We start from the raw sequence: 16,282 nt of genomic DNA on the forward strand, positions 1-16,282 counted from the left end.
TACTTTTGTTCCCACTGTATGTAAAATTATAATTTTTTTTTATTTAACGCTGACGAAATGGATAATTATAAACAGTTTTAAAGCAACACAGTGGCTACATCTTTCATTCCGACTTAAATCCATAGTAACTTTTTTTAACGTTTGTATATTTTTTATGATACCATTTACTAACCCACCCTGAATAACCTCCCAAAATAAATATCCAAATACCAGTTTTTGTTGCATGCTGCAAAACAGACATAACCAGACATGATCTTTCATTTCTTATTTTTTGCTTTGCATTACATAAATTTGCAAACAGCCTATGCAATATCATTAACATTATTAAGGAGTCATGGTTGTCGTTAAACGGTTACAGTCTGTGTTGCAGTAACTCCTAATGCAACTAAAAACTAAAATTATTTATTTCGAGACGATTAAAGTCTGGTTATGTTCTGTTCGCAGCTACAACGGGTCAATCGCGACGACCGTGGGGGGCACTGCGCCCCTTGTGATGGATTACCTGGACACCTTAGACGACTCGAGCTACGCAATTGAAGAAAATTACCTACAAGAAATCATGGCACCGTACAGTAATAAGTGAACTTTTGTTAATATCTAAGGGGAATTTGTCGTTGTTGAGCTGTGTCGGATATCATTTTAAAGTAAACTGGTTATTTTGACATACTTTGACACGAGTATGTCGTCTGAGTAAATTATTTAAATATGGTTTGATGTAAATTTGAAAAGTAGGGCCAATATGAAAACGGCTTATTTGCAAACGTTTTAGATTAAAACTTGCTCAATACTCTATTAATTCATCATACTTGCAGGTAGGGTATATTTCTGTGTAACAAAGTGGAAGCTTTGGGCATTTAAATGTCCAGCAACTTAGAGGTTCAAATGCTTTAAAATTTTTATCTAATGCTATATAATTATCGCGAGAACTTAATTCATTTGCAAACGCATTATATCTAGGTTTTAAAACGTTTTTTGATATTTTTTTTATAATGTAAAGGTATTTTGTGGGGTTTCTGTCATAGTATTTATGAACGTTATCCCGTTTATATAATAATAACAAGATGGAATTATGTTGGTTTTTAGTTTATTTAAGCGGTAACGATTTCTTAGGCGATAATTTCTGCTTGCACTTAAATGGTGGTTTGATTCAGGTCAAAAATAAAACACTCTTAGGTAATAATAATAATAACGTTTATTAAAAAACAATATATACAATACATAGTAACCAATGCAATAAATAAAAATAATCATTTAGAAATATCACTGAAGTACACTAAGCACTTATGCGTGATTTGTGCTTATGTAATCGGGTAAATGTCAAATTTAGTTAATTATGTCCTTATTGAGTAAACGGACTATAGCGGATCTAGAAACATTTGTACAACAAAACAAAATTAAAAATTACAAAAAAATACTTATTACCTTTCAATACTGTTTTTTTTTTGTACAATTCTATTCCAGTTTGTTTTTTTTTATAAATTTCTAACATGAAAAATTTGAAGTGCTGGGATAGATAGATTTGAAGTCCTTCAAGATCTCGAAACGTCGATTTATATACAGTGGCGGCCAACTAATTAGAAACAGTGTGAATAAATTAATAAAAATCATAAATCTTTTTGTAAATAAAATTGTTTATGCTTAAATTTTTCGCTTATTGTCGTAACTAACATTTACCTTTAATATTACCATAAATTTAGTGGATTTGTCTTGACATATATACTTTTAAAAAAAAGTTAATTTTTTATACAAATATTGAATTGGACAACTAATTAGAAACCAAAGAATTATCAATTCAAAAAAACAAAATAAGAACTCTAAACCCTAAATAAATCAATATTTTGTAGCAAATCCCTTATTTTCAATGACAGCTCTACATCTCCTGGGCATTGACTCCACCAGATGTTGACATCTCGCTAGTGGTATCGATTTCCACGCCTGCTCTGCTTCTTCCGCCAGATCTTTAAGGTTTTTAATATTTTTATGTTCTAAAAGTTTTTTCAGGTCTCTCCAAAGATTCTCAATGGGATTGAGATCCGGATTACATGAGGGCTAATCAAGTACATCAACATGGTTATCGTCAAACCATTTTTTACAGACTTAGCCGTGTGCTTGGGATCATTGTCTTGTTGCAAAAACCAAGACACCGGCAAAGTTTTATCAGCAAACGACAACATGTGGTTATCCATAATATCTTTATATTTTTCTTGGTCAAGAATACTGTCAATTTTCACTAATGGACCAACACCACGCCACGAAAAACATACTCATAATTTTATATTTCCACCTCTATGTTTGACTGTGCTGGTTGTATACTTCGGATTATTTTCTGCACCCCTTGGTCTTCTCACAAATATTCTACCATCACTACCAATGCGATTTATTTTTGTCTGATCAGACCATAATACTTTTTTCCACTCTTTTGAGGTCCAATTAATATGGTCCTTAGCGAATTTTAATCTAGCCTGGCAATTTTTCTTCTTTAGCAGTGGTTTCTTGCGGGATACTCGTCCAAATAGGTCGGCCTCATTAAGTCGTCGTCTTATAGTTCGTGATGATATCGCGATAGCTGGAGAAAGTTCTTCTTTAATCTGGTTGGAGGTTAAAAATGGATTCATTTTAGCCATTCGAACAATAGTTTCATGAGTTCGTTGGCTGGTTTTTTTAGATCTTTTCTTGCGTGGAATATTTTCGTACGTTTTATGTTCTTTTATGTGTTTGAGTGCATAGAAAACCATTTTTTTTTAACATTTTAGGTGGTCAGCTATTTTACTATAAGTCCAACATCTTGCCCTTAGCGTAAAAATTATTTTACGCATTGACGGACCACAATTTTTTTTTCTACCCATTTTAAACTGTGGAAGACACAAAGAGAAGGCTTGTAGATACAAAAAACACAAATTGTTACCAGTACAAAGGTTTGAAATGAACTATACGCGCGTTTATTTTCGTCGTTTCTAAGTAGATGGCCAACTGTGTTATCTATAAATTTTGTTTATATTCTGCATTCCTTACAAATTTCTTAGTGGAATGTCTATAAATAAATTATATATTGCTGTTGTGGTGAACAATCAAAATTTTAGAACAAGTTGGTTTTAATTTATTTTAAAAGAACTGAAACATTGAATAAAGTATTTTTTTTAAATCGTTTCTAATTAGTTGGCCACCACTGTAAATGTATGTCTAAGAATCTTATTTTTTGGCTTGAATTCAACAACCAAAGTAAGTGCAATAATGCAATATTAATAGTAAGTGCCAATATCTATTAAGTTACCAAATGCTTTTTAGATTTTTAATAATTTATCCTTTTTGTCAACTATTTTAGATTGTTTGTTTCCAAAGCTATTAATACAAAGATACTGATTTTTGTGTAAATTATCAGTTCGTGGGTAAACTCTACCTGATAGATTTGCATTAAATTAAAAAGGCTTTAAAAGCTTTAGAAGACTACTGCCCATATGTAAAGGCAGCTTTTCAAAAATCTAATTTTTTCTCTTTTTTTAATTCCTTCTCAAAAATAAGTTGCAGATTTAATATGTAATAACACGACTGCTTTATTGAGAACTCAATTTGAATTTTCTAATATCCTAAATACCGGGTGGTGCGTCGCCAAGCGGAACATAGGAAATCCCATGTAAATTTTAAGGGAGTCAATTATTGGCTTCCCTGTACATTTTACAGAAAAAATGTAAGATAACTTTTTGTAGAGACCAATCTGGGAAGAGTTGGAAAGGCTTTCTTTTATTTCCATTTTTCGGCGTCTTCTGCTTTAGTGTCTTCTTGTCATTTCTCTTTTTTGTTTTAATTGTGTTTTCTTTTACTTCCTTTTTCTTGATACTTTCTTCAAGCGCAGTTTTGTATGGCGTGCTGGTCAAGACTGCACTTCCACAAGACTTTCTCTTTCTTGTGTTTTTCTTGCCTTGAATTTTTGGAAAGGTTGACATTCTTGTGGTGTCACTGAAAAAGATGAATTTATTTGTTCATCTCGTTTTGAGCTGGGCCCAGGCTCAGGATTCAAGTACGGATCGTTTGAATCACTAGCATCATTATCAGAAGCTATATTGGATATAATATCTGTCAATGGGTTATATAGATTGGAACCTTGTGCCACATCTTCTACAGTTTCATCAGTCTCACTAGGTATTTGATCGGTTACTTCAGCGGCCAAAAGTCAACATCTGAAAAAACCTCTGAGTCAAATGGAAATATGCCAGTTTTACGGAACCCGTTTATCCCATGTGATAGTATGCAAGCCTTTAAGTAGCCTTCGCAAAATATTTTACTTATTTGAAACACCATCACGGTTCTACCAGGATGATGGTTTAATCATTTTTCCAATGCTTGGTCTAAATAGACACTAAGGGGACCCATAACAGCAACATCCAACGGCTGCAGCTTGTGAGTACAGTGTGGAGGTAAACACAAGATAGATACAAAGTTTTCTCTGGCACTTAAAATAACATCGAGATTTCTTGTGTGCGATAAATGTCCATCTAATATAAGAAACACTGGCGCATACTTACTCGGCTTGACGAAAGATACGAAGTGAGTAAACCACTGCTTAAAAACTTCGGTACGCATCCAACCACTTTCATTACACGCAAAAATGGTACCCGGAGGAGCTCCATCTGTTAGTTCGGCCTTCATTCGCTTTCTACTAAAAATAAGCATCGGTGGGACAAAACTTCCAGCAGCTGATACACAAACCACCGCTGTTGTCGAAACCCCACGCTCCGCTGATGTTACCCTTGCCACTTGTTTGGAACCTTTTCGTGCCAATATTCTTCAGTTTCGCCCAGGAACAGTAGAAATCGAAGTCTCGTCTACGTTAAAAATTCGGTGAGACGCCTTATTATTTTTAGAGTAAATCTCTTTCAACAAATTGAAGAACTTTGTCACAACTGGTTTATTAAAGGCCTCGAGGAAATCTCTGAATGTCTTCTTCTAAAACCGCTTAACCAATCTTTACCAGCAGCTTTTTCTACATGAGAAAACTTGTGGGGAATTTTGTTCTTTTCAGCAAGTTGATAAGCTAGTTGTCGCAAATCACGAGTTGTGAGTCCATACATCCTGCTTTCAAAATCTAGGATATGAGTTACTAACTCTTGCTCTTGTTCCGGCGAAAATACAGGGTGGCAGCTCCCAAGTGACTTTGTCTCTAGCTTTGCTACCTTATTTTTGTCCATTACACGCCGTTTAAGCGACATTCTTGGTACGTTAAAGATTCGAGTAGCATCCTGTAACAATACGACGTAAAATGAGATTGTAAATAAAAATTAGGATTTACAACAATTTGGTAAGAACTAGGGGGTAAAATGATCCCCTTTTTAAAACGGGATCGTTTTGCCCCATGCTTAGAGGATCGTTTTACCCCAAAGTGACATGCAGTACCATTTGTTAAATGAAAATTAATTGACATATACGAATTGAAAACAAAAACCACAAATCAACTCAGCATCCCTTCCTCAACAAAACAACGTAAGAAGATGGATCAGTCACATTGTTAAAAAAATAAATTAAACAAAACATACCATATATAACATAACTTACCTGATATTATAAACGTAAAAAACACAAGTTCACGTAGCAATTGTTGGATTCGAACTGAATCGCAATTCCGATTGTGGTCTATTTATAACCTCTTCGCCTAGAATATTGTTGCCAATATTACGCTTATTTTGCATAAAATGGGAACTTTTAAATTGATGGATCATTTCAACCCGCAGGGATCATTTTACCCCCCTCAGTACTTTTTTCTAAAGTAGGGCATAATATAAATAGTTTGCTTGTAAGAGTGGCCAACACAGAAGAATTAAACTCAAAAAAATCATCGAAAGTAATTTTTTTAAATATATAAACACGATTTTAATAACATATATTTAATTTTAATTGAAATTCTTGATATATACATACATACAGTGTGCAAAAAGGTAGCAACATCATAATTTTCTGTTAAATAACCATCAACATTTGATTTATGACTAAGATTTGTATGTGATTTTTTTTATGCCCAACTGTGATTATTTAATATTAATTTTTTTGGACCCAGTAAATAAAATACAGAATTATTTTATATAAATTTATCAAACAGTGCATCAGTATTAGAGTACGTTTGATCTCTAATTTTGGTTTCAATGTAATGCCACAAGTTCTCTATTGGATTTAAATCTGGAGACTGTGATGGCCAAATCATTACATTGATTTAATCATCAGATAACCAACTTTTAACGTACTGAGAAGCATGCTTCGGATCATTATCATGTTGAAATATAGCTCTTAATGGCATTGTTTCATCCAGATACGACAGTAAATTAGCTTGCAAAATATCTTTGTGCATGAAACGATCCACTTTCAGAACTGTAACAAAATATCCATATATTCTTCTATAGAGAAAATATTATTTTGAAAACATTAGTTGTTGCTATATTTATGCAAAATAAAAACGCAAATAATAACTTAGGCACTAAATAGACGACAGCAAAGGTACGCTAAAAAGCTGCTTTTTGAAAAAACTTTTTAGTGCTTAAATACCAACTTTTTAGTTTTTATAAAATAACCCTATTTACTGGTTAAAAAGTTAACATTTTCGGACTTAAAGTAGTTCTTAGCGGTTAAAAAGTTGATTTTTAGAAATATATAAGATAATAAAATTTATTTTAAAATAAAACTGTTGTTACGTTAAATTAGTTTCATGAATTTAATCTCGGAAATGGTACGCATAATATTTTTTTTGCACCTCTGTGTTTTTTGAATTATTCAATTCAGAATAGTTAGACTATACCTTATTTAATATAAATAATGCAAATTTTGTCCCAAAAGTACCTAGAAGATAAGAAATTAAGCAAAGATCTAGTAAAAATATTACTTCAATGTAAGAGTTCTGCACAGAATCAATTATCACGTTTTTAGTATTTAGAAGTAATCATTCCTAGATGAATTCACAATATACAGTATCGGACAAAATTAAAGCAACTTTTGATTATTTTATTTAGAAAAGGCAAACTTTAATGAATTAAAGCCCCAACTATTTACGGAGAGAACACCTTTGAAAAGAAATACAAACACAATATTTAAAGTTTATTAATTATAGTCTTTGTAAATATATGAACTCATTTAAAAAAAACTTGGAGCAGTTTTTATATATTTACAAAATTAAGGTACAAATTCTTAATATAAAAAACTATAAAATATAAATTATACATTGTTTTCAATGATGGCTGCACAACGTCTGGACATGGTATTAATTAAATTATTGACAACATTATCATCAATCGCCTTCCATGCTTTTTCGAATTTGGTTGTCTACGATTTCCCACAAATTTTCTATCGGATTTAGATCCGGTGACTGAGGTGGCCACTTCAAAACTGTAATGTTGTTTTCCGTAAACCATTGCTTTACAATTTTGGCGGTATGTTTAGGATCTTTGTCACGTTGGAACACGAATTTTAACGGCATTTCTCATTCTGTATAGGGCAGCATAACATTTTCGAGGATGTTTCTATATTCGAATCGGTCCATTTTCCCGCAAATGGTCCCATACCATATGCAGAAAAGCAACCCCACACCATTATATGACGTCCTGCACGCTTTACTATCGGGTTAACATATTTAGGATGTAGTCTTTTGCTGCTTTCTGGTCGAGGTATCCACCTCACATCATCTCTACACGCTTAATAGTCTTAATATTATGTTTTTGGAAAAGTTGCTTCAATTTTGTCCGAAAAAATTATCAGCATATTTTGGAAGATTGAAAGTATTTATGAAGAAAAACGATTTGATAGTTAAACTAAAAATAAACACATTTGTCTGAACTTAACCGTTGCAAAAATGAAATATATTTTAATAAGGAATTTAAAATATGGGTCAACTAACAGGTTTTTAAAAGTTACTTCAATTTTGCCCGATGCTGTAGTTTTTTTGACACCAAATTTTTATTTTTACCTCTTTCACTGTTTTTTACCGGGTTATACATTTAACCGACTGCATTAACCATTTTTCATTTGGTCTTGAAAGACTTTTCGTAAATTTTTTTAGATCAGTTTTTTACAGAACTCTACTTCGTAGCCCCATTACTTAAATAACAAAGATTTTCATTAAAAAAATATATAATTAAGGTGTATCTATTTTTTCCCTACTTTTTGGAATATGTCAATTAGAACATTATAGCTAAAACATATTTATAATTTTTGCCAGTTGTAATTTTCAACAATCAATCGATTGAGTTCCTGGAGCACAATTGTTCCAAATTATTTTCTTTTTTAGCATTTTTCATGAACTACGATAGAAATAAGTACATATCAACAAATTAGATTACTTGTGCAATACTTCTAAAAAGCAATTTATTGTTGTTACAATTATTAAATAAATATTACTTACTATCCCCTACTTACAATCCCCCTTAGATATTAGCTCTTCCTAACCAAACTTAATATAATATAAATGTACACCTGAGGTAGTAAAAAGAGTCTTAACTTAAATGCGTTTAAGTTTTATTAAGTTAAGACTGAGGAGAGATGAAAACATATATTTTTTAACTTTTTTATAGAGAGTAACGTCAGTTGACTAATTATAAAGAGTTTAGCATAGTAAAGTTAATTTGGAAGAGTAGTGACAGCTGTTTCACTAGCTGGGAAGACAATTTTTGTGAGACCTAAATAAAATATTTTCTTGTAAGTCGATTGATTTGACGTACCATTAAAAAAAATTGCTGTTTTAAAATGTCTAAATTGTGATCTTGAAACCGTTGATCATAGATGCGATTATATTATATTTTTGTCAATTATACATAAATATTGTATTACAGTTTGATGTAAACGTGTTTGGAGATACTGATTCAACATGATTTTGGTGAATTTATTGACAATATTATTCGGGTGCATAGTCCGTAAGAATTTATTTTGAGATTGACGTGTTTAGTTGAATCAGTATTTATATAACAAAAACCAGCGTCCTTTAGAAGTACAGAACAGCTCTTTTGTGGCCATATTATATTTTAAATTCTTGTTACGCTAGCCGTTATCATGTTTTAACTTTTAGCTTCATAGTTGCGTCCAAGCATATATTTTTGCTGTTTTTACTAACACATTTGGGGTACACATCCCGTTTTATATTGATTTTTAAGTACAAAAATACATCTTTATTTTTTATCTTTCTTTGTCAAGTTTTAGCTTAAGACTTAGTGCAATGGACCTGTTGTAAATACATTTTTATCATTAAATGGTGCTTATTCCATATTAATATTTTATTATAATATTTTTAATATTTACAATATTTTTGTGATGTTTATAACTGCTGTGCGAGGTGGGTATTAAGAATCGTTGTGCTGGTATAACATTTAAGGTTAAAACTGACCATTAGTTTAGAAATACCGGTCTTGTTAGACAATCGATGTTATTGCCTTTAGTTGCGTCCATTTTATGGTTAGAGTTAATTGCACCCTCCATTTCTGCATGGTAAAAAATAAAGTTTAATGCCACAGTTATTTTAGGAGTTTTATTTTTACCGTGAAATCATTATGGTTTTTTATTATTCAGTTTTATCTAAATTCAGAATTATAGACTTCTGAATATATGCAGGATGAGGGAACCACCACTGGAAAATATATACTAAAAAGTATTGGATAAAATAATTAAATAATATTTATATTTATATATATTCTTTAGAGATGTAACCATACAGGGTATTTTATATACAGGGTGTCCCAAAAGTATGGACACACCCAAAAATCTTGGGAAATATGGGCGCTAGAAAAAATATTTAAATACAAAAGTTTTGGGGAATCAATCGGTGCATCTGATGGTGACCTTAAACTTGACCTTCAAGGTTATTTGAAGGTCAGCGATTTTTTTAAATAGGAACCTCTATTTTTGACACCGGATTCTGAAAGAGCGGAAAATTTTACGTCCGGTTATGTATTGAGCTATGAGGTTGAAGTAATCCCGAGAGGTCAGATAATGACTTCTTAAAATGGATGATTTCTCGCTATAATGATTTCTCGCGAGTTCAGTGGTAAAAGAAAACAAATAAAGGTCATACCCTAGGTAAGTCTTAACGAGGAACCCAACGGTGACCTTGGATTTGACGTTGAACCTCATTTTCAAGGTCATTTTCTTTTACCACTGAACTCGCGAGATTTTTAAGAAGTCATTATTTGATCTCTCGGGATTACTTTAACCTCGTACCTCAATACATACCCGGACGTAAAATTTTCCGCTCTTACAGAATCCGGTGTCAAAAATAGGGGTTCCCATTTAAAAAAAAATCGCTTTGACCTTCAAATAACCTTGAAGGTCAAGTTTAAGGTCACCATCAGATGCACCGATTGATTCCCCAAAATTTTTGGGTGTGTCCATACTTTTGGGACACCCTGTATATTGCCAGCGGCCTCCGGTCCAAAATAGTGGAATTAATAGCGTCTATATCATGTTGTTCTTATGACATTTTAATCTTTAGCAAAAGAATAGGTTTATTGAAATACTCCGTAAGACGGGAAGCAGAACAAGTAAAGATGCTTACTGCTGATACGTGTTTCTGCTTTTTGGTTTCTTCAGGGCAAGGTAACCACAGAATCAAATGAAAAAGTACGGAAAAAAAACAAGGGATCACGAAGAGAAGCAAACAACCAATTTGTGTAATCAGTTCGGGATCACACAGGTTAGGCTTCCTTAGTGTGGTTGCTGTATTTTTGCTCCAACACCGGAGTTAGCAGAGCTGATTACACAAATTGGTTGTTTGCTCCTGTTCGTGATCCCTTATTTTTTTTCCTTTACTTTTTCCTTTGGTTCTCTGGTTGCCCTGCTCTGAAGAACCCAAAAAGCAGAAACACGTGTCGGCAAGTACCATCTTTACTTGTTCTGCTTCCTGTCTTACAGAGTATCCCGATAAACCTATTCTTTTGCTATGTAACTCTTCGGGCTATCTTTAATTTTTTTAAATGTAAATCTTTGTTAAAAGTATCATCTGATGCTGAACTTATGTGTTATGGATTTAAGCTATTCTCTGGCAAAAAATCTAGTGGCCGAGGGGTTCTAATTTTTGGTTATAATAAGTTGTCCACCCACATGGTCCCAATAGTGGAGAATGGTGTCAAGCAGCTCTATGTCCTCTACCAAGTTGGTGACTACAAATTTATTGTTGGTGTTGTTTACATTCCACCACAGTCTACTATGGTTTTGTACAACTGTATTGTGAGACTTGAAACCATTGTGTGTCCAATGATAAATCTGGTGTTCGTCCTAATTAAATTGAACTGAATCATTTATTTGCTTGTTAACTGGTAGGATCAACGTCCCCCACAGATGGTGCAAAATCTGATTGCATACTGCAAAAAGAAAAACGTGCAGTTTATCCTGGGATGTGATGAAAACTCTCACCACACAGCCTGGGGAAGCAAGCACAAACATTAATTACAGAGGTGAGTCTCTCTTCAGTTATATACTTGGGAAGGGAATAACAATTCATAATACAGATTTAACTATTAGTTCAAATTATATCGGCGGCAAGGTCAGGAACTGGGTGGTGTCATCGGAGCCATCATGCTAGATCACAGACATACGGTTTGACATTGCTATCGGTAACAGACCAATAGTTGAGTACGTGAGATGTACTGACTGGGCCGGAAATAAATTGACCATACAGAGGAACTTAGTACCCTGTGATAAAACATGATCAGCTGAATTATACGGCTGATAAAGCTATTGTAACAGCATATTATGAAAACTGTCCACTGAAGGTGAAGCGGGATAAACGCGGCACACCTTGGTGGAACAACAATCATAACAAAATGCGGTCTGAAGTATAGGAAAACTCTTCAACCGTGCCAAAACTAGTAACAACTGGGAGCCATATCGTAAGGCGTTGACCGACTACAATAAGGCTAAGACGAATTCATGGAGAAGGTTCTGCGAGCACGTCAATGAAACGCCTCGCAGTGCAAGGATCTATAAAGTGCTATCAAGGGAACGTGAACAGGAGCTGGGGTCAATAAAACCCTCAGATGGCACTTTCACATAAACCAAACGAGACACGCTTTAAGTCCAAGCACAAACATACTTTCCCGGGTGCGAATTGCTTCATCACTTTGGAGAAAACGCTGGGCCAGAACCCCGGTGACTATCCAAAGAAAACTGGATTTTTACCAAAAACATAATTTCGCCTAGTGCGGTTAAAAATGCTATTAAATCATTTCAGCCCTTTAAATCACCAGGAGAGGGGACAGCACGTCTTCATGTTGTGCTGCACTTACTTTTACCCTAGCTGGTAGCACTACTTAGAGCCAATGTAACCTACAAACCCAAAATCTTCGCTCAGGCCAATAAGCCTGACATCTTTCCTTTTGAAGACCCTGGAGAAGGTCATTAATGACACATTAGAGATGTGGCGCTGGAGAAACGTTTGATCAATATCCACCAAAATGCCTACCAGACAGGTAAATCAGCAGACTTAGCTCTCAACAATCTTGTAACGAGCATCAGTAACTCGCTGAAACAAAAATAAGTGGTAGTGGCATAGACATAGAAGAGGCCTTCAACAACGCACTGCCACGCTCACTGTAAGAATCGACAGCAGCAAGAGGAGTCAGCTTTCTTATCTTCAACCTGATCAAAACCATGCTGACAACCAAGTGACAGAAGAATAACGACCACCTTACAGGGCGAACGTGTGCATTTTAGTGCCGCGAAAGGTTGCCCGCAGGGCGGTGTATGTATCTCCTCTCCTGTGGTCGCTCGTTGGCGATAATTCGACTGTGGGAGGTCGAAGTCCAAGCTTACGAAGATGATCTGGTGATCCTGTTAAAATGAGAAAGCAATCTCAACAGCACTAAAGAAGTACTGAACATCATTCTAAATGGTGCGATCCATTAATCCGCCTAAAATGGTAATAGTGCCATTCACCAGAAAAAGAAATATAGGCGAACTCAAACCGCCAATCCTGAAAGATAAAACCATCCAATTTGCCACGCAGGCGAAATATCTTTGGATAACCTTAGATAGAACGCTTAATTGAAGCTTTCATCTTGAGAAAACAATCAAGAAAGCAAAACTGCCCTATGGAACTTTTAATAATTTATGCGGAAATACCTGGGGAACGAACCCAAAACAGATGCAGTGATTATACACATAGGTTATCAGTCCTACGATATCTCACGGTTCTGTGATTTGGTGAAGCAGAGCAACACAACAACCTGCTGTCCAAAACAAAACTTAACAGCCTTCAAAGGGAAGCCTGCTTTCTCATTACGGGGTTGATCAGAACCACCCCGAGAGCCGCTATGGAAGTACTACTTGTATTGACCCCTCTGCACAAATTACAGGGGGAAGCCATAAGAACAACTTACAGGCTGCACCATGTCATAAAGGGCATCTCGGACATCTCAAACAAAGTCTAAATGAAATCAACTGAACTGGTTGAGAAGGACAGCACACTTGGTATGCCATAAGATCTAATGCCAAGAAAAACACTAAACACAAGTTCGTACTCGGTCAACATACCAGACCGAGCGAACTGGGATCAGATGGAACTAGAGAAAGCGAACATCCGCGTATATTCAGACGGCTCCAAAATCAATTTTGAAGTAGGTGCTCGAATATACTGCACTAACCCAAGGACAGAAACATCTATCTGCCTAGAGAAACACTCAATTTTTCAGACGGAAGTACATGCCATTAAAATCTGAGCAACAATGCTTAACCAAATGCAACTTGAAAACAGAATCTACAGTAACAGTCAGGCTCTAAAAGCGCTAAAATCCCCTACCTGCACATCTAGAGCAATATGAGCTGCAAAACAAACCAAACAAAATTAAACTAACATGGATTTCGGGACATGCTGGACCTACAGAAAATGAGGCGGCTGATAAGCTAGCCAAAAAAGGAATCCAACCTGATCCAGAAACAACATAATCCAATACGGCAAAACACACAATCTCAAACCTGGTGCACAACAAAACAAAGCGCTACTGGGAGGGATTACCAGGACATAACCATGCGAAGGCTTTCATACCGGACGTAATAAAGAAGGTAATAGATACCATAAGGGAACTTAACAGAAAGTACCTAAAAGCCCTAATCGGAATGTATACTGGCCACTGCAGATTGCGTCACCACATGAATAGGATTGGTTTGGCGAAAATGCCCAATGCAGACTATGCATTAAGGAGAGATTGCAGACATTAAGAATGCTTCTCCCAGTCAAATTATCGAACTCTTAAAGAGGGCGGACTTGATTGGGGAAGTATAAACACCTAGGAGTAAGCCACAATAGACCTAGGGTCGCAGTGGAGGGACACAAGACAAGGTGCCGCACTCACAACAAACCTATACCTTTACTGGTAGGATTGTTTGATAATGACATCTATGTACCTACTAGGATCTTCTACGAAATTTCATCTATATACATCTAGTTTTCCTAAATGGTTTTCACCAGATCTTAATAAGGTCGCTAGAGATTAAAAATCTGGTCATTTGCTATATGTTACTGAGCCCTCTCATGAAAACTATATAAATTTCTCTCGCTTTAGAACTAAATGTGAACATATTTCACAACTTTGTTATAATAATTATATTAGAGGCGTTGATGAATGTAGTAAAAAATATTACACAATCCTTTTACAAATTTATGAATGACAAACCTTCCATCCATAGTTTGTCCAACTCTTTTCACTAAGGAGACCAATCAGCTTTCTCTGGTCAAGACATCTCAAAATGGGTTCTTTCTTCAACTTTGTTAGCAATGCTTCTGCTGGTGTTAATTTTAATGTTAATGTTTTGTCTATCACTGATTTTTATGAAAATACAGTTCAATTGTCTAATAAACTAGGCAATTGAATTAGGCTAATAGGCAGTCTGAGCGGAATCGAATAAGAAACATTTTGACCAATTTTCAACTTATTCTGATGTAAGGGTTTTTTTATTAAATTTTTCTACGATGCGCAAAAAACGATTCACTAGACCGGGTTAGACGTCGGAAAACCCGCAACTACGCCGCCTTAAGACAAAGGCTTAAAAGGGGACGTAGTCCTGCTCATTTGCCGCTTATCCGACGTCTAATCCGCTCTCGTGATTGGTCACTTTTAGCATCTTAGAAAAGTACTTAAAAAAAACCATATTTTGTTTCCTAAACCGCCTTCTAAAGATAAGTGACGACCGTTTAAAGATGCCGCTGCTGAAGTGATTTATTGCTCATAATTCTTGAACTAACCCTCATGAGATTTGACAAACGGGAAAATAATTGCATTAGGCTCATAAACAGAAATGTTAAAATTGTCAGTGGCGTAGAGTGTAGAGGGGCACACCGTGCTTATTTTGTGTCTACAATTTTTCCTAAAAAAAGGTACAAAAAAAGTCACCTGATGAAATTGAAAAGAGTTAAACGTGTTCAAACACAAAAAATGATTGAATAGCACTGTCAAACTATGTTTTCTTAGGTTTTATGTCATTTCTGCGAAAATCGCTATGACCAATCTATGACCTATCATTAACTACTAATTGACCTATATATCAATCTTCTACCAACTAGGGTGGGCCGAAAAAACTTTTTTTTTATTGTAAAAAGCGCTATAGCAAAAAGGGTGCGTTTTTTTCTAAAAAAAAATAATAAACAAAAAATTTACGACAAAAAAAAATTCAGCCGGGCCCAGGGGCACTTCAAGGGGCTTTTTTTTAATATTATTTTTTTAAAGGGCGCCTCTAAGTAGGCCTCTATTTTGATGGGCGAAAGGATCAAACGCTTTCTATGGTGAATAACAAAAAAATTATTCAACAAGAAGAACACATTTAAATTATAAAAGAACCTGGTAATATATATTTCGCACATATATCTACAAAAGAAGCTTCTACTACAGTAAATATTAAAAATGAACTTTTAAAATGTTTAGAGAATTATCAGACGGATATAAGTTTTTTATCTGTAATCGGTTGCGATAGAACGAATGTAAATACAGGATGGAAGGGAGGCATTATTCGTCTTATGGGAACTCATATCGGAAGACCCCTTCAGTGGAGTATATGTCTTCTCCATACCAATGAATTGCCTTTACGTCATCTTCTTCAAAATTTAGATGGCGAAACCAAGGGACCTTACAGTTTTTCAGGGCCAGTGGGTTTGCTACTAAAAGACTGAGACTCTGCTACTAAAAGACCATTAAAGAAATTTAAAATTATAGACACAGAGCTTCCAGAACTAACAGCAGATATTCTAAGCACTGACCAACAATATTTGTATAATATTTGTTTTGCTATTAAACATGGACACTGTCCGGAAAGTCTGGCAAATAAAGATCCTGGA

At 34.8% G+C, this 16,282-nt stretch overlaps 1 protein-coding gene across 2 annotated transcripts in view; it reads left to right on the forward strand.

The window, feature by feature from the left end:
- LOC126746020 (signal transducer and activator of transcription 5B) overlaps positions 1-9,479 on the forward strand; it is a 65,905-nt gene extending 56,426 nt beyond the window's left edge. For both annotated transcript variants that reach the window (XM_050454107.1, XM_050454110.1), the window contains one exon: positions 445-9,479. In XM_050454107.1, the coding sequence (XP_050310064.1) occupies positions 445-583 (139 nt within the window). In that variant the 3' untranslated portion in view covers positions 584-9,479. The remainder of the gene's footprint in view (positions 1-444) is intronic.
- The last annotated feature ends 6,803 nt before the right edge of the window (positions 9,480-16,282 follow it).

Source organism: Anthonomus grandis, chromosome 16, assembly GCF_022605725.1.
Source record: "Anthonomus grandis grandis chromosome 16, icAntGran1.3, whole genome shotgun sequence".
Taxonomy (NCBI): domain Eukaryota; kingdom Metazoa; phylum Arthropoda; class Insecta; order Coleoptera; family Curculionidae; genus Anthonomus; species Anthonomus grandis.